Source organism: Oncorhynchus clarkii, chromosome 5 (assembly GCF_045791955.1).
Source record: "Oncorhynchus clarkii lewisi isolate Uvic-CL-2024 chromosome 5, UVic_Ocla_1.0, whole genome shotgun sequence".
Lineage (NCBI taxonomy): Eukaryota > Metazoa > Chordata > Actinopteri > Salmoniformes > Salmonidae > Oncorhynchus > Oncorhynchus clarkii.
In genome coordinates this window covers 66868653-66896649 of record NC_092151.1, presented here as the reverse complement: position 1 = coordinate 66896649, position 27997 = coordinate 66868653, and the positions used below count along the sequence as shown (strand labels likewise).

At 41.4% G+C, this 27997-nt stretch overlaps 3 protein-coding genes and 1 long non-coding RNA gene across 4 annotated transcripts; 2 read left to right on the top strand and 2 right to left on the bottom strand.

Moving 5' to 3' along the window:
• The first annotated feature begins 115 nt into the window (after nt 1-115).
• LOC139409261 (biotin-dependent 3-methylcrotonyl-coenzyme A carboxylase beta1 subunit) lies at nt 116-7327 on the top strand. Its single transcript, XM_071154147.1, has 13 exons — nt 116-269; nt 750-1067; nt 1168-1364; nt 1559-1737; nt 1816-1896; nt 1983-2161; nt 2277-2469; nt 2572-2663; nt 3523-3679; nt 4063-4185; nt 4779-4903; nt 6439-6520; nt 6881-7327. Exons 1-13 carry the CDS (start codon nt 250-252, stop codon nt 6965-6967), a joined length of 1833 nt encoding a protein of 610 aa, XP_071010248.1. The 5' UTR covers nt 116-249; the 3' UTR covers nt 6968-7327.
• A 2183-nt stretch (nt 7328-9510) lies between these two features.
• Nucleotides 9511-13343, bottom strand: LOC139409258 (retinal Mueller cells isomerohydrolase-like). The gene is made up of 14 exons (XM_071154145.1): nt 13291-13343; nt 12840-12922; nt 12563-12713; nt 12091-12198; nt 11850-11991; nt 11615-11762; nt 11444-11525; nt 11135-11267; nt 10876-11015; nt 10656-10785; nt 10423-10537; nt 10181-10275; nt 9944-10055; nt 9511-9723 (listed from the first exon to the last, which is right to left on the bottom strand). The coding sequence occupies exons 1-14, from the start codon at nt 13299-13301 to the stop codon at nt 9575-9577; spliced, it is 1599 nt and encodes a 532-aa protein (XP_071010246.1). The 5' UTR covers nt 13302-13343; the 3' UTR covers nt 9511-9574.
• LOC139409260 (uncharacterized) lies at nt 9534-20496 on the top strand. Its single transcript, XR_011634387.1, has 4 exons — nt 9534-9812; nt 9962-9995; nt 15383-15508; nt 15934-20496. It is a non-coding gene; the product is annotated as an uncharacterized lncRNA (long non-coding RNA).
• LOC139409259 (DEP domain-containing protein 1A-like) lies at nt 14821-24604 on the bottom strand. Its single transcript, XM_071154146.1, has 12 exons — nt 24475-24604; nt 22671-22936; nt 19266-19410; nt 19056-19174; nt 18839-18969; nt 18695-18742; nt 18414-18551; nt 16825-17832; nt 16180-16352; nt 15910-16086; nt 15329-15517; nt 14821-15125 (listed from the first exon to the last, which is right to left on the bottom strand). The coding sequence occupies exons 1-12, from the start codon at nt 24523-24525 to the stop codon at nt 14982-14984; spliced, it is 2589 nt and encodes an 862-aa protein (XP_071010247.1). The 5' UTR covers nt 24526-24604; the 3' UTR covers nt 14821-14981.
• Between the last annotated feature and the right edge of the window lie 3393 nt (nt 24605-27997).

Below are 27997 nucleotides of genomic sequence, written 5' to 3'. Positions count from 1 at the left end.
GTCAAATTTTTAATGAATGACGCCGTAACCTGAGTTCTGTGGTTGACTAACATGCTTGATATTTTTTTATTGATTCTTAACTACCGCCATCTAGTGGTATGTATAGGGTATGGTCTAGCAAGATGGGCGCGTTGAAGGATCACTTTTGTTTCCGCCCAGACGTTAATTCGTGTAACACCTAGAAGCGAAGTCCATTTGTAATGGAAATAAACTTGAGATACGTCTAATATTTTACGCAGCTAAACAGTCATGTACAGTTGCCTTTCAAGGTAAGTACTATGGTGCATGTAGTCCAAAGTAGATAGCTATGTCATATTGCTGAGATTGTTACAAAGCTAGGTAACGACAGCTGCTAGCTAGTTCACAACAGCCAAAATACTGTGATGACCTTTGGCATACTTAGCAAGCTGACGTGCATATTGTAGCTGTGTGTTACTTTGTAACACTGAATGGTGCAAAATGGTTTGCTACACAGGACGTTGGTGGCACATTTAATTGGGGAGGAATGGCTGGAGAAGAATTGGTGGAATGGTATCAAATACATGGTTCCCATGTGTTTGATGCCATCCCATTTGCTCCGTTCCTGCTGTTATGAGCCGTACTCCCCTCAGCTGCCTCCACTGGTCTTCTACGATGTTTACAAATTAGCTACACTGTCAACAAATTAGAAATAACGGGGCGTGTTGTCAATTAGCTAGATTTCCACATTAAAACATTCTCTACATTGTCATTCATTCATTGCTTTTCAGGGGTTTGAGGACCAAAGGCAGACTATGTCCTGGTTATGTCTCCTCTCAGTCACCTCTATGGAACGTTGACCCGTGCACACACAGGCGTCCAGAACGCTGTTTACACTTAAGGACATCAGCAGGTAACCTATGGCAACCTTTGGCACACATTCTCTCAGGCCAAGCTAAGCAGCTGCCAGTGGCAGCCTACTTGATGAGCACCAGTGTGCACAGAAGACGATTGCCAAGTGCCTTTCCAGTTTTAGATGAAGCCCTTCAGCCAATTCACAATGACGTATTTGAGGCTAACCTACGAAACAGCCAGGCATGCCAAGAAAGGTAGGTCGAAACTCCATACACCTCAGCAATCTCAGTGTATCAACTAGTTTTCAATTTCTGCTGTATAGTATTAGCCTTTTGACCATGGTGGCACTTCCAGGTATATTGAATACATGGAGAAGGTGAAGAAGGGGGGTGGGGAGAATGCAGTAAAGAGGCACACCCAGAGAAACAAGAAGATGTTGGTTACGGACCGTCTTCGCATGCTGTTTGATGACGGATACTACTTTGAGCTGTCTCCCTTCGCTGGAATGGGCCTACCCTATGGAGACATCCCCTCAGCAGGCTGTCTCACTGGTAGAGGGTTCTCTGCTCTGTCAGTGACGGATGTTCTTAATGCATGCTTATCACTCAGAAACTTGAAATGTCCAACCTGAAATTTGGCAGCAAGGGAAATGTCTTGTTCCAGTGCATTGTAAAACAATATGTATAAGTAAGAATGAGTTATACTCAGCCTTATTGTTTCCTTGTGCACTTCTTCACTGTTACAGGTATAGGTAAAATCAACGGGTTGTGGTGTGTGTTTATTGCCAATGATGCTACTGTGAGTGGTGGTACAGCCTATCCCATAACCGTCAAGAAGCAGCTCAGAGCCCAGGATGTAGCTATCCAGAACCGACTTCCTTGTGTCTACTTGGTGGATAGTGGAGGTGCATTCCTTCCTCTTCAGGTATGAACTCAACTCATTGAGATTAATACCACTGATGAATGACTCAATACGTAATTGCTAAGTTTACTCCATCCACAGTCTGAGATTTTCCCTGATAAAAACCAAGGAGGACGTACTTTCTACAATGAAGCCATCATGTCTGCCATGAAGATCCCTCAGGTGAGACAGAAATACTAAACATCCCATTGAAGACAATCCAAACACAATATTTTCTACCCATGAATGTTGTATCTTACTCCCTCTAGGTATCCGTGGTTTGTGGTTCATGTACAGCTGGCGGTGCATACATCCCCACTATGGCAGAAGAGACTGTGATGGTGCACCGGATCGGGACGATATTCCTGGGCGGACCGCCCTTGGTGAAAGCTGCCACAGGGGAAGAAGTCTCCCCAGAGAATCTGGGTGGGGCCACACTCCATGCAGAGTGAGTGAGTGAGTGGAAAGCCGACAAACTCTCAAGTTCTCTGTGCGATTCACTATACTACTATATCTGCACTAATAGGCTCAAACTTCACCTCCCCCTCCCCGTGCTGTTTCAGAGTGAGCGGCTGTGTGGACCACTTTGCCTCTGTGGAGAAGGAGGCCTATGAAACCACACGTAACATAATCTCTACCCTCAACTTTGAGCTGCCCGAGGAGGACGAGGCAGGGGTGGAGGAGCCTCTACATAGTGTGGAGGAGTTGATGGGTCTGGCCCCACGGGACTATGAACACAGCCTGGAGGTCAAGCTGGTCAGCTCAACACACACTTAAACCAACAGTCACATCTCATGGGGATGTTTTAGAATTACAATTATTCTGTTACTTTTTTTTCTGTTATTTTTTTCTGGTCAGATCCTGAGTCGGCTGACTGATGGCAGTAAGTTCCAGGAATTCAAGGCTCGATATGGAACAACCCTTGTGACTGGTTTTGCCAGAATTAGCAGGTAAGAGTTGTTGATTGACAGTCTTTAGTCTTGAAGTATTTACCTGACCTCCTTCAATGGTTTAGTAGATTTTATCTTAGAGGTCAGACTTTTACATCTCCCTTCATTATGCATACATTTTAATGTATTTTATTTGCTTCAGAAAGTTGCTGTATATTGGAACCTCTTAAAACCTCTATTTTCCGATAACATTTATTAACTGACACATTTTTGAAGCAGACTGTTTAGTAAAAGAGCATCAGGAGATTAACGGTTAACCCTGTTAATTTGCAAATTAGATTAGTGTGCTTCTGTGTTCCAACCAGTCAAATCTTTCCCTACCCCAACAAGAGTCAGATTAAGATGGGCAATGTTTTTGAATGAGAACACAAGGGAAAACAAGTCACTTCAGCCAGCTTTCATCTGCTTTTACAAAGAACTTCTCTGAGAGCAACTCGTTGCCATGGCAGCGGAATGTTTTAGATGCAGGTTAGCGTTGTTCGTCATTAATCTTGTTCTGGAGGCAGCGCTGCAGAGTGGTCACAAGCTGACAGTCATAAAATCGGATTTTAAACCTAACCCTAACCACACTGCTAACCCTAATGCCTAACCAAAACATTTACAATATAGCCATGGCAATAAACGTCAACCTGCATTCTAGATCCCAGAGGGTATTTTGATTTTAATCAGGGTATGGTGCTCAAACAATTCATCAAAAAATTACTAATGAAAATCCATATAAATCTTGAAAAGTTTATTTCACTTTGTGTTCTTAAACTCCACTAAAAGTACTAAAATACAATTTTCACAACTGCTGTATGAAGGCAATACATTTTATTCAAGTTTAATGCCTAACTTGCAGTATACATTTTTTCTTCAGGCATCAGGTTGGCATTGTGGCGAGCAATGGGGCGCTGACACACAACGCATCATTAAAAGGCAGCCACTTTGTCCAGCTGTGTGACCAGCGAGACATCCCCCTGATATTCCTACAGAACACCGTCCCAATGCCAGAGCTGACCCTCTCCCAAACCCAGGTATGGCACTGCAGCCAACCCTGAGCACTCACCACAGAATAAAACCACATTTTTCAAACAACAGGAATACCAACTCTCCAAAGAGAAAATAAGGACTCCATTACTCCGAATGTAAAACAAAGCCTGGCGAGGAGGAGCACGGAGAGACCTCTCAATATTATTTTGTAGACGGACACTGCTGTGGAACTCAGTCAGCCATGTTAAATAGGACTATGATTAAAATCAGGTCTCAAAATCAATACAGCCATGTCATCAGGATGTTATGCTCTATTCTTGAACATGGTTGTGGAATTTCATGTCGGTGTGTTAACAAGTTTCTGCTGGTGTTACTCATGGACCAATCTGTTAACTATGTGTGTGTATGTATCCTCTCTCTACTCTAGGCAGAGACCAACGCCAACAGACTGAAGGCTCAGGGTTCCATGATGTCAGCTGTGGCATGTGCCTCTGTTCCAAAAATCACCATCGTCATTGGGGGATGCCATGGCGCTGAAAGTTATGCTATGGTTTGTGCAATAGTGCCAGCAGTAGTTGCTGTATGAATTTGCCCAGTGCTTACACATCAATTCCCTTATACACTCAGTGGCCAGTTTTAGGTTTTGCTCCTATAGACTGAGTCACGTGGCTTGTTCTATAAAGCAGACGGGCATTGAGTCAATCAGTTACAGTTCGATTGAACATTAAAATGGACAAAACGAGTGACCTAAGCGACTTTGAGTGTGGTATGATCGCTGGTGCCAGGCGTGTCGGTTCCTGTATCTCAAAATCTTTTCACGATGAATCCTGGTTCCTGTTACTTCATACTGATGGCAGTCAGGATTTGTCGTGAGTGGCATGAGTCTATGGCACCATCCTGCCTGATGTCAACGGCACAGACTGGTGGCGGTGGTGTAATGGTGTGAGGAATGTTTTCCTGACACACGTTAGGTCCCTTCATACCACTTGAGCAACATTTCAATTCCCAAACTATTCAGGCTATTCTGGAGACAAAGGGGTGTCCGACCCAGTACTAGATATGTGTACCTAATAAACTGGCCACTGAGTGTATTTTGAAAATACTAACTAAACGGGTCTCTTTTCTATGTTTTTCTTTATCTAGTGTGGCAGGTCATTTGACCCAAACTTCCTATTCCTTTGGCCCAATGCCAGAGTGTCCCTGGTGGCCCCTGGTCACTCTGCAGCTCTGGCACAAGAGGAGGAGGATGTTGAGAAGATCAATAAGAGGTAAGTCACCCGTAGGACCAGTGGCAGTCGGTGCCGTTTAAGATGAGGGAAGACGCACATTTTTTTTTTTTTAAATGAGCATGGCCTTATCTATTACAGTATATTGGATGACAGTTATTCATATTCCATTCACCCAGTTCAATGTAACGTCGTTTAGGCTAATACGTGATACTTGAATTTTCCCTATACCCATCATGAGGTTGCTACTACCTAGCCTATGAATGAAAGTTTACAATGTAGGTGCACAGGTTGAGAGAAATTTGACAGACATTGACACATTCAGTACCGTCTTGCACACTATTGCTTGCATCTAGCTGATCTAGGGTATAAGCATTAGTCCAACAGTTGCAAACAGGAGTTTCTAATAGACAGATGCAGGTATGTTTATCCCCGTTTCATTCTGTTTGCTTTCATTTAAGATTGTTGAAAAAATAATCGTCAGAATTAATGCACCCCTGCTCGCACGCAAACACAGTTATATTTCATTGCAGCCACATAGATTCAGCATGATCACTTTGATTGTTGTAGTATTCCTTATCGCATCTATGCACTCTCCTCTCACCTTTTCCCTTCGCTTGTGGACTTAAGTGCACAACACATCAGCTGTCTGTGACCAGGCTAAAAAATACTTTCCAAGCCAAACCATCATATCATAACCGCTACACACAGACCATATGTTATATTCAACATAGCTACTAAAACTAACGCATTAGTAAACTCGCTACATTCATGCAGTACAGTTTAGCAGTTGCATCGGCAGGCCCTGGTGGCAATAAATGAGAAAAATAAAAACGCTTACCTTGGAACATTTCCAGTGTTGGATAGCCAGCTATCTAACATAGCATCCCTCTGTTTGAGCAGGCTGAACTAGCTAGCTGCATTTGCTAGCTAAATGAAAGTGGAAAAAAATATATATTTTTGATTAAATTAATATGTTCAGAACTGTTAAACTATTGTCTTTCTCTCCCTTTTGAGTCATCTACTCACTACATTTTATGCACTGCCATGCTTTAAATACTAGATTCATCCTTTGATTGGGTGTACTAGAACTCTGACAGGTTGGAAGACATCCTATGGAAGTTGTCATAATTACTGTGTAAGTCTATGGAAGGAGTTGAGAACCACAAGCCTCCTAGGTTTTGTATTGAAGTTAATGTACCCAGAGGATGACGGAAACTAGCTGTCCTCCGACTACACCATGGTGCTACCCTACAGAGTAGAATTTTTTTGATTGAACCTTTAACTAGGCAAGTCCGTTAAGAACAAATTCTTATTTACAATGACGACCAATTGTGAGCTGCCCTACGGGGCTCCCAATCACGGCCGGATGTGACAGAGGCTACTGCAGAACTTAATTTCAAAACAGTGTTTCAATTAACTATTGGTGACATTAATTTATTTAGTATAGTTTTATCTAAAAGCGATCACTTTAAAACATTTCTGAAATTCACTGAGGAGCCTGCACTGCATAGTACAGTCTTTCATACAGGAATATGATTGGTTGTGGATGTTAACAGGAGTGTTTATCCTTCTAGGTTGGAGAAGGAGAGCTCTGCATTCTTCTCGTCTGGCAGACTTTGGGACGATGGAGTGATTCTTCCCCAGGACACGAGGAAGGTAAATAACATAAGCATTTAGCAGCTTTTATACAAAGCAACTAAGGCACACAGGACCAGGATTGATTTTAAATCTCTGTAGAATCACAACTGCCACTTAAGGTCACACAGTCCTGGCTTGTCCTCACTGACTGGAAGCAGATTTTGCGGTTTACCATGCACATGTGGGGAAAAAAACACTTACGTAATGGCATAGTTTAGTTGGCTGTGGCCATCAAGTTGTTATTCTTGAGAATCTCTTCGCCTTTTGAAAGTAGGGTTATTGAATGCTATTTGGTAGGTTATTCATTTTTATAAATACAGAAAGTGTTGCAAGTCGGTATCAGTTTACACATGACCATTACATTTTCTTTCTCATTAGGTTTTGAGTGATTGTCTGAAAATCATCAAACAACAGGAATACCAACTCTCCAAAGAGAAAATAAGGACTCCATTACTCCGAATGTAAAACTATTTTTACAATTGTCTTTTAGAAAAAGGTCTTAAGTCTGACTAAATGCCTTAAGGCCCTAATTACCTTAACAATGAAGTGCTGATCACAGAAAAAACATTGGAGATTTGTAATAACATACGTTTATTTGTAATGGCATTGAATAAAATAATGTGTAAATAACTTGAAATATAGAAGGAAAAACAATTGTCGTGTGTTAATTCTTACATAGTGCCTTCATACCCCTTGACTTATTTACACATTTTGTTACAGCCTGAATTCAAAATGTATTAAATACCCATCTACACACAATACTCAAAGGGAAAACATGTTTTTGTAAATGTATTAAAATAAAAATCTCATTTACATAAGTATGCACTCCCGAGTCAATACATGTTTGAATAACTTTGGGCAACGATTACAGCTGAGTCTTTCTGTATACATCAAGAGTTTTGCTCTCCTAGATTATACAATATTTGCACATTTTAAATATTCAAGTTCTGTCAAGTTGGTCGTTAATCATTGCTAGACAGCCATTATCTAGTCTTGCCAAAGATTTAAGGCGAAACTGTAATTAGGTCACTCAGGAACATTCAATGTCATCTTGGTTAGCAACCCCAGTGTTTATTTGGCCTTGTGTTTTAGGTTATTGTCCTGCTGAAAGGTGAATGTCTCCATGTCTCTTGGAAAGCAGACAACCAGGTTTCTCTCTAAAAAAAAAAAGAACTCCCTAGTCCTTGCCGATAAGCATACCCATAACAAGATGCAGCCAGCACCATGCTTGAAAATATGGAGTGTTACTGGTGTTGGATTTGCCCCAAGCACAACACTGTATTCAGGATTAAGTTAATTTCTTTGCCACATCTTTTGCAGTTTTACTTTGTTGCAAACAGGATCCATGTTTTGGATTAATTTGATTCTGCCCAGGCTTCCTTTTCACTCATTTAGGTTAATGTTTCTCCATCAGTTCTATCACAGCCTTTAAACTCGGTTTTAAAGTTGCCATTGGCCTCATGCTGAAATCCTGAGCAGTTTCCTTCCTCTACGGCAACTGAGTTAGGAAGGACACTTGTATCTTTGTATGACTGGTTGTATTGATACACCATCCAAAGTGTAATTAATAACTTTACCATGCTCAAAAGGATATTCAATGTCTGCTTTTGTTTTACCCATCTACCAATAGGTGCCCTTGGAAAACCTCCCTGGTCTTTCGATTAATCTGTGTTTGAAATTCAAGTGCTCGGCTGAGAAACCTTAATGTTACACCATTGCACACAGGATGAGTACATGCAACTTGTGACACATTTGGGGTTAGCATTGATGTAACAATTCAATTTAATCTATTTTAAATTCAAGCTGTAACAAAATGTGGGAAAAGTCAAGGGGTGTGAATACTTTGAAGCCATTGTACATGGTTCCATTAAAGCTAATGAGCACTAGGCCTTTAGGTCTGAGTTTATGACAGATACAACACTTGACCAAAAGTATGTGGAGACCTGCTTGTGGAACATATGGAGTTGGTCACCACCATGCTGCTATATCAGCCTCCAGTCTTCTGGGAAGGTATTCCACTAGATGTTGGGGACTTGCTTCAATTAAGCCACAAGAGCATTAGTATGGTCTGGCACTGATGTTGGGCAATTAGGCCTGGTTTGCAGTCAACGTTCCAATTCATCCCAAAGGTCTTCAATGGGGTTGAGGTAAGGGCTCTGTGCAGGCCAGGCAAGTTCTTCCACACCGATCTTGACAAACCATTTCTGTATGGACCTCGCTTTGTGCACAGGGGTGTTGTCATGCTGAAACATGAAAGGGTCTTCCCCAAACTTGTAAGCACGGAATCATCTAGAATGTAATTTTATGCTGTAACGTTAAGATTTCCCTTCACTGTAACTAAGGGGAACTAGCCCAAACCATGAAAAATAGCCACCAACCATTATTCCTCCTCCAAACTATGCATTGGGGCAGGTATAGAGTTCTCCTGGCATCCTCCAAACCCAGATTCGTCCATCGGACTGCCAGATGGGGAGGCGTGATTCATCACTCCAGAGAATGCAGTTCTTGTGCTGACGTTGCTTCCAGAGGCTGTTTGGAACTCGGTAGTGAATGTTGCAACAGGTGTTTTTTACGCGTTTCAGCGGTCCCATTCTGTGAGCTTGTGTAACCTACCACTTCACGGCTGAGCCGTTGTTGCCCCTAGACATTTCCACTTCACAATAACAGCAGTTCACCGGGGCAGCTCATAACAGGGCAGATATTTGACTGACTTGTTGGAAAGGTGGCATCCTATGATGGTAGGATGCCCCATTGAAAGTCACTCAGCTCTTCAGTAAGGCCCTTCTGCCAATGTTTGTCTTTGGAGATTGCATGGCTGTGTGCGATTTTATATACCTTTCAGCAACGGATGTGGCTGAAATAGCCGAATCCACAAATTTGAAGGGCTGTCCACATACTTTTGTACAGTGTATATCACAACATTGATTTTGAAACTAAGCCACGAACAGGTTACATCAGTGATATATATATATATATATATATATTTTTTTTTAAACATTCCCAACAAAGGTTATAGTATTATTATTGTCCCTTTCTCCTGTGGAGTGGTATTGTGTGTTTGAGAATGTAGTCCTAAGGCTTGTACATTCCATGGAAGGTGACAGGGATGATGACCTCCACCTCAGCCCGTGCGATCTCTGTCAGGTCTCTGGCATTGAGGATGAGGAGATACCCTGGCCTCTGGTCTGCTCCAGGGTTCACCACGATGCTCAACAACACCCCTAGGAAGAGGGAAAAGAACAGTGTCACATCTACAAAAAGAGAGTCCTCCCACCTCAACTCGTATCACACCTCAAGTTGTATAGTATTGGTATGTCGGCCTTTTACATCACACTAAGGTGGATCCTGCTTAGGTAAGTCATGCTACCTGATCAGTTAAATGTTGAAGACCACAGATTGTGTCTATCATATTATAGAATCGCCTAAAATCCCTCTGTTTACCGTCATCTTCCTCCACAGAATCTGGGGTCTGCACAAAGATGGGCTCTGAGGGGTAAGAGTCTGGCTCCTGCCACACCCACGTATCCTTAGTCTTCACGTTCAGTTTGCAGATCTAGAGCATGACACAATCAAAAACGTACTCCCAGAATGACCATTAGCAGATTAGTCTAATCATAAACCTAATCATCAAACTTGACTAATGCATCACCAGCGTTCCTGTCTGCATGCTATACTCACCCTGTCAGGGATGAAGTGGTTCAGGCCCAGTCCATAGGCATAGCTGTAGTTCTTCCCAGAGAATTTACTGTAGTTGATCTGAGGGAACTCAAAAGCTGCAATGATAAAGGAATTCAAATGACTGATTTAATCGAATGAGGAAAATCTTTTGACTGATGATATGACAGATATTTAGTGGCATTAGATGGTATAAGAATAGGGGAGCCCTCAAGGTTTAATGAAACAAGCTGCGTGTGTGTTACCTTGTCGTGGTCCAGAAAACAGAACCTCAGGCTCCAGCCAGATGGTTCCATCGCTGCGCATCACTGCAGTGGCTGTGGTGTACGGAAGAGATATCAGATTCTTCCCCTGTTCCTCCTGCAAGTACAAACAGGAAAAACAACTGATTTAGTCCTCCTCTATCCTGAGAGGATAACATCAAAGCAGTGATAACTCCTTACTCCAGAAATGACAAGATTAAGGCCACAACACTTACCTTGTGGACGTCCATGGGCAGAACGTATCGCCGGACCTCTGGCTGAGGTGCCCTCATAGCAGCTTTCTTCACTTCCTCCCAGTTCTCCCGCAGGTTGGCCAGATATAGGTAGTTGTAGACAAACTCATGACTAAAATTGAACAAGAGAAAGAGGCGCTGGATAAGTGTCTTGTACACATATGTTCTTCTCAAGTCACTACAACAACTGGTCAGTATTCACCCTTTCCAAGTACACAGGTCAACAACGATGAAGCCATCGTCCTCATAGCTGTTGATATGATGGAAGAGATTGAAGGCAGAAGTCCTGAATTTATGCTCTATGTATTCAGCTGGGTCCTTTGTAGCCAGATGGAACCATGTCTAGATGAAAAGGGATACTGTTAGCTAGTGTTGAAGATTATTTTAGTATCAATAAACATTGAAATGCTAACAGCCCTTGAATACAGTTTGATAAGTGGTTTAGGTGTTCCTTTACTTACGCCCATGGTTTCGTTTGACTCAAAGCAATCCATGTAATTTGTGCCCCAGATGCTCCAAGCGGTCAAGAATTTTAGAAGGTTTATCTTCACTGGAGTCTCAACGAAGACAAAGTAGTTTTCTGTCATTCCAAAGCTGATGGAGGATGCAGGAAAAGTATTTTAATACATTTAAATGTGCAATAATGTTACAAGCAAGAATGTGAACTCCAGGGGCCTAGTTATCCAAAAGTTAACAATCAAGTAAATTATTTGTCTGTTCTATTCCTATTCCTTGAAAACTGTATCCTGACAATCAGCAATGTCACTAACCTGTGAACATAGGAGGGCTTGAATCTCTCACTGCTGGGGAGCTGCACAAGAACCTTGGACTTTGCAATGGGATCGGACTTGTCTGAAAACAAGAATCACAACAAGATAGCCATTTGATTTAGGGACATCTCACTTCCAGAATATAGTATCAATGCTGTATACAGAACAAACCTTTCGGTGTGGGAGGAATTTTGACAATGTTGTAGGCCAGTGACATATTCTTCCCAAAACAGTTCCCAATGTTGTACACCGTTCCATCACTTTCAATGTGTGGATGAGCTGTCACTCCATTGACCGAGAGGTAGTCACACAGGTCCACCTGGAAAGAGAGTTTGAGAGACTTTCTTTGTGACTAGAGTTCTTATGTTCACTCAATCTGATGTCAGCCAGAGGGAGCAGCACATACCCTTTTCAGAGTCTCCAGTGTGTCTGGGTCGACTTTGGTGATGTAGTTGGTTTCTGTGCAGGCATAGAAATCCTCACCAACAGGGTACACGTTCACTAAGCAATTATCTGTCACCTCAATCCCTTTGAAGTAGGTGAAAAACCTACAAAGACAAGAATGGACCATTTGAATGTTGCGTCTAATAACTAAGTCATGACACATGAGTGTTTAATTTGATTATCATAAAATGATAGCAAATCACCTTGAGAATATATTTTTGCAAGGATCTGGGTAGGCTGCTGTTCCAAACTCCGTGATGACCACTCTTTTCTCTGTCATGGCTCGCACATAGGCATCTGTTTTGACAAATCTTTAGAGAAACAGTAGTTAAAAACAATAATTACAACCAATATCATTTAAACATGCAGCTTGGAACATACAGATTGGGAATCGATAGGCCCACTTTTGTTTCAGCTCTTTCCAAAGCTTTTGAGAGCAGCAGTAGGTCACTGTGTTTTAGTATTCACTGTTTTAATGAGAAACAGTCCTCACTGAGGTTTCTCAAAACATTCCAGTCAAATTTATGGGCCGAGGGGAACATTTCACAAAACTACACAACTACCACCAGTGTGTAGTGTAAAATTATTGCATGCCCTCATAAAATATATTTTACTACCTCACGGTTGTAAAGTGTTACACATCACTGAAGTCAACATCAACACAGAGGGGCTTACTTCCGATAGTATGTCACATGGCCGTTCTTTAGGTCAAACTTGTGCATGAGGGCCTGGCCATCAAAGAGGTGGTAGAAAGGCTCAGCCCCCACCTCAAACAGGCCGGGTCCAAGACGCAACAGACTGCCGCTCAGCCATTCTGGGATCACACCTGAACAGAGCATGAAATGATCCATGTTACCCTGTTGTGCTCATTCCGCTCTTAACCGTCATAAAACCCCAAACCTTCGCTTGTAAACCAAAGGGTAGTGGAGTCTCAGATCTGTTCCTCACATACCTACAACCACAGCAGGAATAGGCTCATTCAACTCTTCACATGTCTCAAAGATTTTCTTGTAGCCACCAGCCGGATGCTCAATTCTGAAAACCAAACAAAATTACTCCAAATAGAAACAGCTATTAACATGAAATCCTAGGCTGCTGATCCAAATAATATTTTCAGACCTAAAAACACTTACATTATTGCCTAAATTAAGTTTTAGTTCAAAACAAAAAAAATACAATCCGAGACAGAACACACATGTTCAACTGCTTTACACTAGCATGCAGCAAAAAAGTCATGCGTGAAAAATGCTTTGATCTAAAAGCTTTGCACAAGAACAGTTACACAACTTACATACTCCTGTCAGTTATGAAAAGTATGCAAAGAGGTAGTTTACGCACCAACTTATATTCTTGCATGGGGGAAAAGTTGAAGCTAAGGAAAATGTATGAAAGGAGTTACTCACCGACTAACCATTTTCCTATTGACAGTGTGCAGGAAATCAGTCTGAACTGTGGAGTGATCAGCAGCCTTTATAGACACTGTTAGATTCCCAGGCAGAGCGCCGGGAGTTTGAGAACCTCCCCCCAAACCAATCAGAGGTCTCTGAAACAAGAATCCCTTTGTACCCAGACCATTCACTTTTCCATGTACTTTTAACCCACCGCCTTAATACTCCTCCTTCAGGAATTTCTCAGCGTAATTAAGACCAGAACCACATTTGCTAACCTGAGCCCACCAACATACCTAAATCAAGAGGAAAAAAAACAGGAAAGTAATGTACTTCATTATGCAATATCTTTCTAGCTCCCACAGTATTTTAGAACTAATTGGATGGATTTCAGATGAATTTAACTCAAATGTTTTACAATAATCTGTGTAGGCACCCACACAGAGGGTGTTTGTTGTGCACGTATGATTAACTGAGAGTCTTTTCTTTATCCCGATCTAGAGGGATAAAGGTCAGAATCAGAGGGACATGCAAGTTATCATCTTCAGTTGCAATGAGCTTAGAATTCTAACAGCAGAGCTCTGCCACATTCACCAGATGTAGTGCAAAGATACATGGAATTCTGTGTCAGAGTTAACACTGTCTCTCCCTTCTGGTGGCAGACAGACAGTACAAGGGCATGGAGGTAAACAAATCTGATTAAATAAACACCACCCTAGAACACTAATAAAGGCAAGTACATTTGCACAGTTCGTAAAGAGGATTTTGTTTTACAGTTGAACACTTTATTTTCAAGAACGTTGCATAGTAAACAGATGTTTTGCGGGGAAATAACGATACAAGTCAAAGGGTAAACTGATATGTCATTGATGGCTCTTCCTTTGAGGTTAGGTATCCAGCTATAAAGAGGTATTGAGAAAATGCATCTAAATAAGTCCAAAAGTCTCCCTTTTAGGTTTAATACTTCATAAAATGGCAGTAAAAATACATTTGTCAAGTATATATATATGAACCATTATATTGACTAGTCTAAACTACTGTTTGTTTAAAAATGACAGAAAATAGTGCAAAACTTCATTATCCCAAATGGCTGAACATAACTAGCCAGGAAAGAAAGAAAAACATCCCACACCAAAAATATACAATAAAGTAGTTTGAGCTCAACTTTGAGAATGTTAATGGAATAAAAATACAGAGAAGTGACAAAACAAACAGAAAAACATGAACAAAGTTCAATTATAAGCATTTCATACAACCCTATGAAAAAAAACTAGGTAGACTAATTTTATTATGAATCTTAACAATAAAATGAAACCCTGGAAAACACAAATGCTTGAAGGTTTAAATTCCGTACATTGATGTCAGAGTGTATAAATCTGGATCAACTTCAAAATAAAGAAAATAAAGAATCGACTCCCAAATTGTCATTTGCTTACAGCTTATACTCCCATACGAGGGCATCATCAATCCCGAATAAATTATTTGGTGCACTAAAGATACATACTGCAGTATTTAGAAATTGCACACACAAAAACATGACTTAACATAAAACATGCATAATTCAACCCTAAAGAGAAATGTTATAGTTGCAGTCTAAATTGTGGTGGTCCCCACAGTAGTTTCCTCCCACCTTCCTACATTTAGCTGCCAGGTCTAGTTTCAAGCAACAAAAATATTCCACACACAGTTGCATCCCAATTGTACCTTCAATTTCTAATTCCAAAAGCTTTTGGTTTTTTCATACTTATCAGCATTGGAGGTTTGATCTTTGGTTTATCTTCAAAAAGCTGCGCCTCGCTCGCAGTCGTTGGAAATCGGCGAGCGTAAATGTCTGTATACTGCCTCTGAAACTGATGATACAAAAATGTATTAGCTTGGGGGGGGGGGGGGGTGTAAATTGTACACAAATGTGCAGTGAGATTACATTTGTACATTTGAGTAATTTAGCAGAGTCTTGAGTGATTTACAAGTGAGTGCATTCATTTTCGTACTGTGTAGTGAGATAAGAGAATATTAAGAAAGTGGTCACACAACATGCCATCTAACTTGTTACCTGCTTGAGCTTCTTCTTCTTATCCTTCACAGACATGTTCTTGTCTTTGACCAGGCTCTCCAGCAGGTCAGCGATGGCAGCCTGGGACACACTCAGCTTCTGCTCCTCAAACTCCTCAGTACTGATCTGTCTGCAGAAGGAGTAGATGGGCATGGGGGCCTCCACACCACCACTACCTGGGTAGGTTATCTAGAGGAGGAGAGGATAGTCACACTTTCAACACGTTATGGTCTACTTTCTTTAAAGGTAGACTCAGCGATATGACATAGATACATAAAGTAAATAGAATAGTGGGTCAATTTCCACAACTAAGAGCATTGAAGCACAAGGCTAAATTTCGCCGCTGTTTTGGTCCTGTAGCTACCACATTGAAAACAGGGCGAAGGGGACCCCTTGCACATGCACAGATACTGTGTGACCAGGAAATCTTGCATCTTGCTCATCGCAATAGCTAGTGTTGCTCATGGCAACGTCATTTCATTGAGTCTACCTTTAAAATCTATGAAAATTATATTTCATGACAACTCACGTAACCAACTACATTATATAATAGATACCTTATAAGAGTGACAGTATTATACCTGTACTTTTCTGAGGTATACCAGGTGGTCTCGGACAGCGTTCTGCAGATAGACTGGCACCTGGAGTATCTCCTGGTGGTGATCCATGAGGAAGGAGACCAGTCTGGTGGCCAGAAGCTCATCCAGGTCCACCTCTTCCTCACAGCCCAGCACACAGCGGGAGAACGTATGGACCATCTGGAAACACAATGGGATTGAATAATGGAGTTATGAGGATATGTTCAAATCATCACGCAGAATTGTAAAACCTGTGTTTCTCTCAGCCCTCACCAATGTGCGTGTTCCTATGGCGTCATGGAGCCGAGGCATGTCCACATTCTGACTCATCCGGGAGATCATTCTCATCAGCAGCTGGAGCTTCCTCCGGCTGGCAGGGGGCAGCAACAGGGTGCAGAGCTGCAGAGCCTCAATGGCCACCCGCTCCAACTGAGGCTGGAGGAGACCTTCACACACATACACAATCACACGACTGTACACTGGAATGGCATGTATTCAACCCTTGATATGCATCAGATCAAAACAATGCATACACACCACTAGGACTTGAGGCTAATAAAATGCATTGAAGCGGATTAAGCATCTATGTGATTTCACTTGGAAGATTAAATCAATGTTATATCTCAATGGCAAAAATCCCTTGCTTCTCTACAGCAAGAACTGCATTAACTATGTTACATTTAAAAACTTGTACACGTCATCATTAAATGTAATTGTATAGGCATAATACTTTAAACAGGGCAGTTTAAAGTTCTGGAAAGTATCCAGATGATTACAATTGAAATGCCTGCAGTGATAACCTTCTCTTAAAGGACAATTAGAGTCTCACCCCATATTAGTGCAAGCCCAATGAGCAATGTTAGGCCAGGTGTTAAGACATGCAAAAGCACAAACACAAGCATGCAGATGTAGGCTTACTTTGCTCGGAACTCAGACGGCGTGCATAAGTGAACACAGAGGGCAGAGCAAAGGTTGGCCTGGACAGGTCCAGAGAGCTCTGACAGCGCCTGCTAACAGAAGGCCCAGCTCTGAGGTCTCGGAGGTCCATGCTGCTGGCCCTCAGGTTAAGCAGACTGGGACCCCTCAGGCCAATAGTGGAGGAGGAGTCTGGCTTCACGGTGATCTCTGCTACAGGGGCGTTAATACTGAAACAGCTGGCAGACATCCCTCTGTGCTCAGCTATATCCAAACAGGTACCAATGCTCCTAGGGCGCTTGGGCTTCTGACTGACTGAGAGGTTGTCCATTGGTAGCGAGATGCCGCTTCTGGCACCCTCGCTTTTGGAGCTGTGAGTGCTACCGTCTACAGACATCATACCTGAACTGGTGTTGCAACTGGGAGTTGCCATGGTGACAAAGACTTGGGGTTCAGAGTAAGGGTAGCTGTCTAAAACAGACAGAGAGTCAGTTTTATTCTGAGGTGGGGTGCTGTACTTGCTGCCACTGTTACTTTTGCAGGACACCAGACTCTCTGTAGACTGGAACAACTTGTGTTGGGTGCATGAGTCAGACTTAGCTGATTCATCCAGGATTCTCTCCAGGGAGCAACTACTGGGTCTTTTGAGCCTAACTGATGAGGCTCCACTGCTCTCTGACCGTACAAGACTCGGAGAGTTGCCTCCCAGGACATCCCCAGAACTGGCCCTTCGGCCCGTCAGACCCATCTTGGGGACCCTCCCGGTACAGCCCGTCTTCAGAGCTGCAAACGTGGACTGGGCCTTTGAGCTGAACACCTCTCTCATTGGTGAGTCGCCCTCTTCAAAAGCCTCTTTCCGAATTAAGCTCAACAGCAGACATTCCGTTGATTTGAACAGGTTAACAGCACCGTTCATGTGAGGGCTTTTTGCAGGCTGGGGGTAGCTGGGATCCTCTTGGTTTTTTCGCTTTCCTCTTTGAGTTTTAGGAGCCACAATGTAGCCACATAAAACTAGCAAGAGACCAGACAAAAACAAAAACAACACTTGTGAAGCCAGCAGGACATAAACAAGGGAGTTGGCACATTGTGGGGAAAGGGAATAGCTAATTGGACATACATGAGTTAGTTATAACAAATGTCACAGCCACAGAACAGTCGAGTCACATCCTCTGTTAGGAGGGAAATAACAACCGGTTGCAGTTTCATGCTGCTTGTATTGGATCTGGTCAATCTTTGTTCAGTTGCAGAGTGGAGACAAGACAAACTAAATCTTATCAAATAGAGCTCTTATAAAAATATATAAAATTCATATAGAAGGATGAATACTAGTCCAGTAAACTTTAAAACATTTGCCTGAATTCAATAACCACACCTGAGATTTGTCCTCTACTTTAACTTGTAAATAACTGCAAATGTTGATAGCTAAGTTGCAAAAGATGGGAAAATTACATTATAGGTTAATTAAATCCAGGTTTTAGTAACACTTTAGGTTAGAGAGGAACAGGGAAACCCCAAAAATTAAGTTTGTCAAAGCATTTCTCCTCATAGTCATTTATGCATTCAATTTTAAAGCTTGCAAAATGCATACATACCCAAGATGTTGACAAACAACTCATAGTACTCAAATGTAAGAAGTGGTTGAGGGAGGCTGTAGAAGTAGTCAGAGACGGTTTTAAACACATCCCTCTCAAACCCAGGATAGGATGGCTGGTTGGAATCATACTTCGGCCCTAGAAAGGGTTCAGTGACATTTTTTAGATGTTGGTCTGAAAACATAGCTCTCCTATTGAGAGCCTAGTCTTGTTTTGTGTGAGGTGAAATCTATTTCTCAATACAATATGCCACTAAAACTGTTGAGTAAAATCTTACTTACAGTTTGCAAGACATTTCATTGCAGACAAGACCCAGTGTGGGAGGTCATCTGTGGAGAAAATGCTAATAAATGACCATGCATCTTACATTTAGCGTACATTGTGTACAGAGTGCAGATATAAATCAGAGAAAGAATAGGCTATACCAGTCTTGTCCTCAAGTGTAACAACCCCATGCTTGTTCACATTGGTCATGTTGTACACAATGTTTTGAGAATTGATGTGTCTTGGATCCAAAACATCCTCAAGCGCAGTCAATCCCAATGTTTTCTGAAGGCTGAAGGAATAAAGAGGCAATGGAATAATGATCTACTCATTAAAATGAGTAAGAATGACTTAAAATAATTGAAGAGTGAATCTTACTGTGTGAGAGTGATGCCTCTCCAAACATCCTGAATATCTTCCTCTGTTAGTGCTCTGGCCTGGACCACTTCAATCACAGGCTCAGTCTCCATATCTTGTTTTGATGGATCCACATTTTCCTGTGAGAAACAATTTCTCAGTCAATTATGCGGGCAAATCATACCGGGGGCACAATAGGGGAACATTTTCTAAAATATCAACAATACTTACTGTAGTCTCCTTGCCAGGTTTCTTGGAAGTCCTACATTTGAAGAAGCCTTCCTTTTCTTTCATTGAGAAACTCTTCTTTACTGATGCAGGCCCTGACACAGGTGGGCGATAGGGAATTGGTTTCAAAGGAGATGTTGAAGCAAACCTTGAAGCAAAGGTGAAATACTACAATTATTTCCATGAAACACCCAAAAAGATTACTTAGGCCAGAGATGGTAGAGAAAGCGAGACATCCCACTCCCTCATTCTTTCGGGGTGGGATCGCACTGGTCCGCTTATTGCCCCCACCCCGCGGAGGGGGTGCCCCAGAGATTGTAGAGATGACTCCTTTCTCCCTGGCTCAATTTCTGGTGGACAGGGATAATACACATACGACATGGCTTACTGTGACCACACCCCCGAGTACGGTACAGCCGTAGGGCACTCCCATGTTAAATTGCCTACTTTAAGCATAAGCCGACAATGTCTATTCTTTTATTGTATCATTCTATAAAAATTGTGGAAATTCTTGGTTGGTCATCTAACATACTTCCATGTCGTCTTAATCAACAAACTACATCATATCTAAAAACACTTTCATTCTAGATGTAAAATTGTTAGCATGAACAGAGACTGTTGCATGGAATGTATGTCACAATTATCAGCCAAAGAGCAAATTCCAACAGACTTTCTTCAATTAGCTAACTAGCCCTGCTTTTAAGATGCTGAAAAGCTGTTGTGTCCTGTTTTGTTTGAATGGAGAAAAGACAAGCTAATTCAGTTTAATCAACTGCCCAAGGACCAGGCTAGACAAACCTTATTGTTTCAGGCTATTGATGATGGAAAGCTGTGGGCTCCGGTTACTCGGTACATTTGTGTGTTCAAGCACTTAATCACCGGTAAGTCACTTTGCATAAAGCTGGCTAGTTAGCTTGTAGTATGGACTAGTGAGCTGTATCTGTCCAAATAACAGCTATAATATTCTTCTGTATTTCAATATTTGTGCAAGCCTGGAGATTCCACCAAGTAGGTGTAAACATCACCATAGGCTACTTTTGTTAGGGCCATTTGTTAAGGTTGTATGCCCAGCTGGACTCCGGCAAGTTGAAAGGACATACAGTGGGGCAAAAAAGTACTTAGTCAGCCACCAATTGTGCAAGTTCTCCCACTTAAAAAGATGAGAGAGGCCTGTAATTTTCATAGGTACACTTCAACTATGACAGACAAAATGAGAAAAATAAAAATAAAAAAATCAATAAAATTACATTGTAGGATTTTTTATGAATTTATTTGCAAATTATGGTGGAAAATAAGTATTTGGTCACCTACAAACAAGCAACATTTCTGGCTCTCACAGACCTGTAACTTCTTCTTTAAGAGGCTCCTCTGTCCTCCACTCGTTATCTGTATTAATGTCACCTGTTTGAACTTGTTATAAGTATAAAAGACACCTGTCCACAACCTCAAACAGTCACACTCCAAACTCCACTATGGCCAAGACCAAAGAGCTGTCAAAGGACACCAGAAACAAAATTGTAGACCTGCACCAGGCTGGGAAGACTGAATCTGCAATAGGTAAGCAGCTTGGTTTGAAGAAATCAACTGTGGGAGCAATTATTAGGAAATGGAAGACATACAAGACCACTGATAATCTCCCTCGATCTGGGGCTCCACGCAAGATCTCACCCCGTGGGGTCAAAATGATCACAAGAACGGTGAGCAAAAATCCCAGAACCACACGGGGGGACCTAGTGAATGACCTGCAGAGAGCTGGGACCAAAGTAACAAAGCCTACCATCAGTAACACACTACCCCGCCAGGGACTCAAATCCTGCAGTGCCAGACGTGTCCCCCTACTTAAGCCAGTACATGTCCAAGCCCGTCTGAAGTTTGCTAGAGAGCATTTGGATGATCCAGAAGAAGATTGGGAGAATGTCATATGGTCAGATGAAACCAAAATAACTTTTTGGTAAAAACTCAACTCGTCGTGTTTGGAGGACAAAGAATGCAGAGTTGCATCCAAAGAACACCATACCTACTTTTTATTGTATTTAACTAGGCAAGTCAGCTAAGAACAAATTCTTATTTACAATGACAGCCTAGGAACAGTGGGTTAACTGCCTGTTCTGGGGCAGAATGACAGATTTTGTACCTTGTCAGCTCGGGGATTTGAACTTGCAACCTTTCGGTTACTAGTCCAATGCTCTAACCACTAGGCTACCCTGCCGCTGTGAGGCATGGGGGTGGAAACATCATGCTTTGGGGCTGTTTTTCTGCAAAGGGACCAGGACAACTGATCCGTGTAAAGGAAAGAATGATTGGGGCCATGTATCGTGAGATTTTGAGTGAAAACCTCCTTCCATCAGCAAGGGTATTGAAGATGAAACGTGGCTGGGTCTTTCAGCATGACAATGATCCCAAACACCGCCCGGGCAGCGAAGGAGTGGCTTTGTAAGAAGCATTTCAAGGTCCTGGAGTGGCCTAGCCAGTCTCAACCCCATAGAAAATCTTTGGAGAGAGTTGAAAGTCTGTGTTGCCCAGCAACAGCCCCAAAACATCACTGCTCTAGAGGAGATCTGCATGGAGGAATGGGCCAAAATACCAGCAACAGTGTGTGAAAACCTTGTTTAGACTTACAGAAAACATTTGACCTCTGTCATTGCCAACAAAGGGTATATAACAAAGTATTGATTTAAACGTTTGTTTATGACCAAACACTTATTTTCCACCATAATTTGCAAATAAATTCATTAAATCCTACAGCGATTTTCTCCTCATTTTGTCTGTCATAGTTGAAGTGTACCTATGATGAAAATTACAGGCCTCATCTTTTTAAGTGGGAGAACTTGCACAATTGGTTGCTGACTAAATACTTTTTTGCCCCACTGTATAGGCAAGCCAACAAGAAGCAACTCTTTCCAATAACTACAGGTAGGCAAAAAGTGGGAGTAGTTACGCGACTAGCGAATTAGAGCGAGACTAACTTCTCACTAGCCAGACAGCTAACCAACGGGCGAAAAAACTAGGTGTTAACAAACGACAAATATAATGTGACATCTTTTCTTTAAGTGTTAACAGGTCAGGTAACAAATTAGAGTTGAAGAATAAGTATCATGCAAATAATTTGTTGTGATAGCCAAGTATGTAAATATCGACAAGACTGAAAACATTAATTGATTTTTTTTTTACGTGTCAGTTTGCTTAGGATGATGCCAAAGTTAGGCTAATTACATGGGAGTAACCTACTCGGGGGCGTGGTCACCTTAAGCCACACCTTTGCAGGGTGTCTATAAATAGACCAAATCCAGCTATGTTCACACGAGAGAGGGAATGCCCATTTATATGTTGGCTTTGGTCTACATTTTTTACAATGGTAAACAAACAGCCTGATTGAACTATTTATCCACCATCTAGGATTTAGGATACCTGTAGAGATGGCTGTTGTCTTCCAAATCTTCTGAACCCCATCTGCCCTTCACATCCTCGATCACGTGATTTTTGAGGAACTTCTTCAGCAGTTGGATAGTCTGTTGTCTGGTGACATCTGGTCCAAAGTTACTATTGTACCTGAGCAGTTCGTGTAGCCAGTCGACAGCTGCTATGGCAGTAAAACAGTTCCCATATACTCTGAAGTGTTGACGATGTTTCCGCAGAGGCATCCCTGCCTTGAATAGCTTTGTGACTTCATTCCACTGAAAATTAAATTGTACTTACAAATTAAATTGTACTTACTCTACCGGCTGTCTGAGGTTTGTCCAATTTTGTATTCAGATGTCAATATATAAAAAGTAGATTTTTCCTCCACCCTCCCCCGATTCAGAATATCCCATTTTTATTGTCATGGCATGCTTGGTTCAATAGCTACTGACGAGCAAAAACCGAATATCTTATGTTAAACTGACTTTACCTTGGTGCCAAAACATATACATACCACCTCTCTAAAAAGTATTTCATAAGTAAATTCTCTCAAATTTCGAGCCGCTTAAGTACAAACCCCACAAACAACCTGTAGAGTATGTTAAAATTGTATTGAATTCAACATTCTTACTCTTACTAAGGAACATTTACACGATTTCACACAAATGTGTTCAGAATGTATATGAACTGTATCACAGCCGGACTAGTTTTACGCCAGTGTTTGTAAACAAAATAACACTTCATAGAACTATAAATGTAACACTATATAGCCTAAAAAAATGTTAAACGATCAGTTTGGTATAATAGATAGTCTTTGCATCCATTGCTCTCAAACTCTAGGCTGTGAACGTTTAGAAACGTCAATCATCGCTTGAGATTTTGTATTTCGAAACATATCTTTCAGCAGAAATAAATAATCATTCAAATAAAACAGATACACTTACTGTAGCAGTTTTGCATACTTCCATACAGCTATGGGTGACTCCATCCAACAAAACTACCCTCCTGCTACACTTCCAGAATTACGCATACACACAGGTGGTGGCCTCGTCTTCCACAAGTGCTGTAACATTTAGATATGGCCATGTGGGAACAACTTCTATTTTCATGATTTATCGCTGAAATTGAAGTTACGGTCCTAGCTTCCAAAACCATACTTCTTGTTAATTTTCTGATTGTTAAGAGCCCCAGCGTTCAAATTTCCCCCATACAGAAGGACACCTTCATCCAATGACTCGTAACGTTATGTGTAATGGAACTGAGAGTCGTGATCAAGGGCTACCATAGTTGTCTATTCATTTGAGAGTGGTTACAATTCTCCAGCACCATCTCTCATATTTCTACCGAAACAGGGGCGGGGAGTGTTTCAACTACTAATTTCTGATGTGATATCATCCTGACGTCAAATCAGAATAGGAAAACGATCAGGAATTTGTCACTAACTAGCTAATCCTCGCTAACATATTGCTGGCCTAAAATATGTAGGGCTGTCCGACTCTGGAAAAAACAACACCGATAACAGACAGCGTTACATTGTGAGTGATCTGCACAGTTCTAGCCAGTTTGCAGCATAGCGAACGTTAGCCAGTCAGACAGCCAACCAACCCACCAAAGTTGCAACATACTAACGTTAGCTAACTAGCCAGCCTATTTGCCCAAATTACAGCATACGTAACTAGGTTGCCCAATTTACACCATAACTAGTTCGCTCGTTTGCCCAAGTTGCAGCATAGCTAGCATCGTAACACTAGTTAACGGTTTAACGTTAGCTAGCTAACTTCACAACAAGAACAAGTGTACAAGAAAAGCTTACCAGTTTTGTCGCCCTATAAGGCCCAGGAGTGACAATATGAGAACTCATCATATTGACGTTAGAATCAACGCGCAAACAACCCAAATTATTGTAGTTTGTTGGTTATCGGTGCCACATTGTCGATGCAGCGACCAGTGGCATTCCACACTGTTTAAAATTACGAGCTTTCTTCTGGAGGCAGCTGATTGGACTACATCTTTGTCATGTGACTATTCATAAGGCTGGTGGACAAACGACACAAAAGAGTACTGTGAGATCAAAACAAATAGGCGATACTTTTGGCGAGACTCGTGAATGATTACGCAAACTCAGGCAACAATCTATGTAATTTTTTATCAGAGATTGTCAAAATGATATCATATAGCAGTGAATTCTGAGAAGGATAACTTTTGAGTGAAACATTGAATGTAGACTGCCACCTGGTGCATGCAGTATGACCCCACAACAAACAGAGCAGTACAGTAGCCTACAAAACTAAAATACGTTAATACAGTTTACTTAACAACATTTAACTATAAATACAGTGATCCGATACTGTAAACATGAACATATATAAAACAGGGATTATGAGAGGTAAAGTAGCCATTCATGAGAGGTAAAGTAGCCATTCATGAGAGGTAAAGTAGCCATTCATGAGAGGTAAAGTAGCCATTCATGAGAGGTAAAGTAGCCATTCATGAGAGGTAAAGTAGCCATTCATGAGAGGTAATGTAGCCATTCATGAACAGGCATGTACTGTTCTTTGATGTGATTGGCATCAAACTTTGTGATGGAGTTTTTCGTTTTCTAAACGGTCTACAACAAAGATGTTCATTAAACGCTGGTGACTAAATTGTGCAAATGGTCCCAAATATTGAAATGAAAATGAAAACTCCAGGATTGAAAGAGGGAAGAAAATTAGTTTTTTGGGGGAAGCTGACAGAAGGAAGCAAACTAGTGTGGTTTCTGCTCAGATCTTCAGAGGAGGAGGATGCAGCTTCAGTACACACAGTCCCTCCTGCTGAGCTCTGCAGGACAGGAAGCTCTAATACTATCATCTCATCACTAAGGGCCTCCACTGTCCAGGGTTACTGCCTGCCCCGGGCCCATTGTTCCACACACTCATTCATCCCATTAATCCATCCGGAGGATGAACCTACTCCACAGAATAGTAGATGCTGGTTCCCGTAGACAAGTCCTCCCTTATTCACCAACATTAATATTATTCCATAACTTAAACCTGGAGTCTAATCATATTCAGCTATACTTAATTATTGATGTACCTCTCCTCAGGACATGGGAAAGGTAGTAACACAGCAGAGAACTGTCGTGTGGGAATAACAACTTAATCACGTGTATAAAACCACATAATCTCCTTCCCCCTGTGTAATATCAGGATAACAATTTGTAATTTGGGTATTTTGATAAGGGTTTCTTATAGCATGGATCTTTGTAAAACCTTCAAAAAACAATATGATGATGGCTAACGGTGAGGAGGGTGAGTTTGACAGATGGGTGTGAAAACAGAGCAAGTGGCTCTACTTTGTATAATAAAAGGCCTGGGTGAGTTGAATTACAGTGGGACACTGCTGGATAGCAACACTGTCTGTAAATCATCTAATAAGGGCCTCTCCTTTTGTTTCTTTGAGAAGGTTCCTGAACTTTGCTTCCACAATGTTCTAATGACGAATAAACCAATGCATATACTGTTTTTTTTTTTTTAAATACATCTAGCACAGAGGAAACAGTGATATTAAATGGACATGGTTTTCAAATCAAATACAATTTTATTGGTCACATACACGTGTTTAGCAGATGTTATTGCGGGTGTAGTGAAATACTTGTGTTTCTAGCTCCGACAATGCAGTAAAATCTAACAAGTAATGTCTAACAATACACACAATACACACAAATCTAAAGTAATGGAATGGAATTAAGAATATATGAGTATTTGGACGAGCAATGTCAGAGCGGTATAGACTTAGATACAGTAGAATATAATACAGTATATACATATGAGATGAGTAATGCAAAATATGTAAACATTATTAAAGTGACTTGTGTTCCATTATTAAAGTGACCAGTGATTTAAAGTCTATGTATATAGGGCAACAGCCTCTAATGTGCTACTGATGGCTATTTATCAGTCTGATGGCCTTGAGATAGAAGCTGTTTTTTAGTCTCTCAGTCCCAGCTTTGATGCACCTGTACTGACCTCGCCTTCTGGATGATAGCGGGGTGAAAAGGCCGTCGCTCGGGTGGTTGTTGTCATTGATTAACTTTTTTTTTGTTGCCTTCCTGTGACATCGGGTGTTGTAGGTGTCCTGGAGTGCAGGTTGTTTGCCTCCGGTGAGGCGTTGGGCAGACCACACCACCCTCTGGAGAGCCCTGCAGTTACGGGTAGTGCAGTTGCCATATCAGGCGGTGATATAGCCCGACAGGATGCTCTCAATTGGGTGTCTGTAAACGCTTGTGAGGGTTTTAGGTGCCAAGCCAATTTTTTTCAGCCTTCTGAGGTTGAAGAGGCTCTGTTCTGCCTTCTTCATCACACTGTCTGTGTGGGTGTACCATTTCAGTTTGTCAGTAGCCTCTTAACACCTCCTGCAGTGTGTTATCCAATTAGGCAATGCTGTGACACAAAATATGAAAAGTTAAAGGAGGGAGGTTAGATGCATATGATGAAAAGGTTTAGGGTAGTGCTTTAGATTTGCTAATGTCAGGACTGATTGTAAGAAATGATCGAAAATGAATAGACGGGTGTTGCATTGTCCAACAGTAATAGGAAAACAAAAACACTAAACTAGTTCCTGTGTCTTTTACACATGCACCTCAAATCTCAAATCTTTGAAGACTTGCACAACTTGAGACACAGGGTTGGAGAGGTTACTTTCTAAATGTAATCAGTTACAGTTATTATTTACCTGTCCAAAATTGTAATCAGTAATGTAACTTTGGGATTTACCCAAACTCGGTAACATAATCTGATTACATTCAGTTACTTTTATATTACTTTCCCAATAAGAGGCATTAGAGGAAGACAACAATGTATGTTACCAATTGAACAACATCTATTGCAGGATAAATCAATGTTAAAGTTTACATGGCTGGCCGTACATGGATGTTACATTTTACTTTATGGGTTGGTTTTGTAGGCTTCTTCTAACCCATCGTTTTCTACTACGTATAGTAATACGATTCAATTATATTTTTACATTAATATATATCATTTGTAAGTAGCAACTACAGATTGCCCCTTTAAGTTTATCAAAGTGTGTGAGTTTGAGCATGTGTCCATTAGGTCTATGGATTTTATTTATCAGCATCAATTAGATTGAGCAATAAAAGTCCCACTTTTATTCCATCGGCTGGGATCCGCACTATGCAGTTGTTGCAAGAGCACATTTTTCACTAGCTGTCCACTGGTTTAAAAATCAATGATTTATAGGCAGCTTAAACTTCTTGAATTCAACCATTATGGGGTTCAAATTCAAATATAGATTTGTGAACAGCCATCCACAGCAACCCCAATCCGTAAGATGCTGAC

Bases quoted from the DNA above. Each gene is read 5' to 3' on its own strand.
- LOC139409261 (XM_071154147.1), top strand. From the start codon at position 250: ATGTACAGTTGCCTTTCAAG. The intron at 1,068-1,167 runs GTAGGTCGAAAC...TGGCACTTCCAG, and splicing joins AGCCAGGCATGCCAAGAAAG to GTATATTGAATACATGGAGA. The intron at 3,680-4,062 runs GTATGGCACTGC...TCTCTACTCTAG, and splicing joins TGACCCTCTCCCAAACCCAG to GCAGAGACCAACGCCAACAG.
- LOC139409258 (XM_071154145.1), bottom strand. The intron at 11,268-11,443 runs GTTAGTGACATT...ATCCTCCATCAG, and splicing joins AAGCCCTCCTATGTTCACAG to CTTTGGAATGACAGAAAACT. The intron at 10,056-10,180 runs GTGAGTATAGCA...GTCATGCTCTAG, and splicing joins ACCACTTCATCCCTGACAGG to ATCTGCAAACTGAACGTGAA.
- LOC139409259 (XM_071154146.1), bottom strand. From the start codon at position 24,525: ATGATGAGTTCTCATATTGTCACTCCTGGGCCTTATAGGGCGACAAAA. The intron at 19,175-19,265 runs GTAAGTATTGTT...TGTTTCTCACAG, and splicing joins AACCTGGCAAGGAGACTACA to GAAAATGTGGATCCATCAAA. The intron at 16,087-16,179 runs GTGAGGGCTGAG...TTGTGTTTCCAG, and splicing joins CCATAGGAACACGCACATTG to ATGGTCCATACGTTCTCCCG.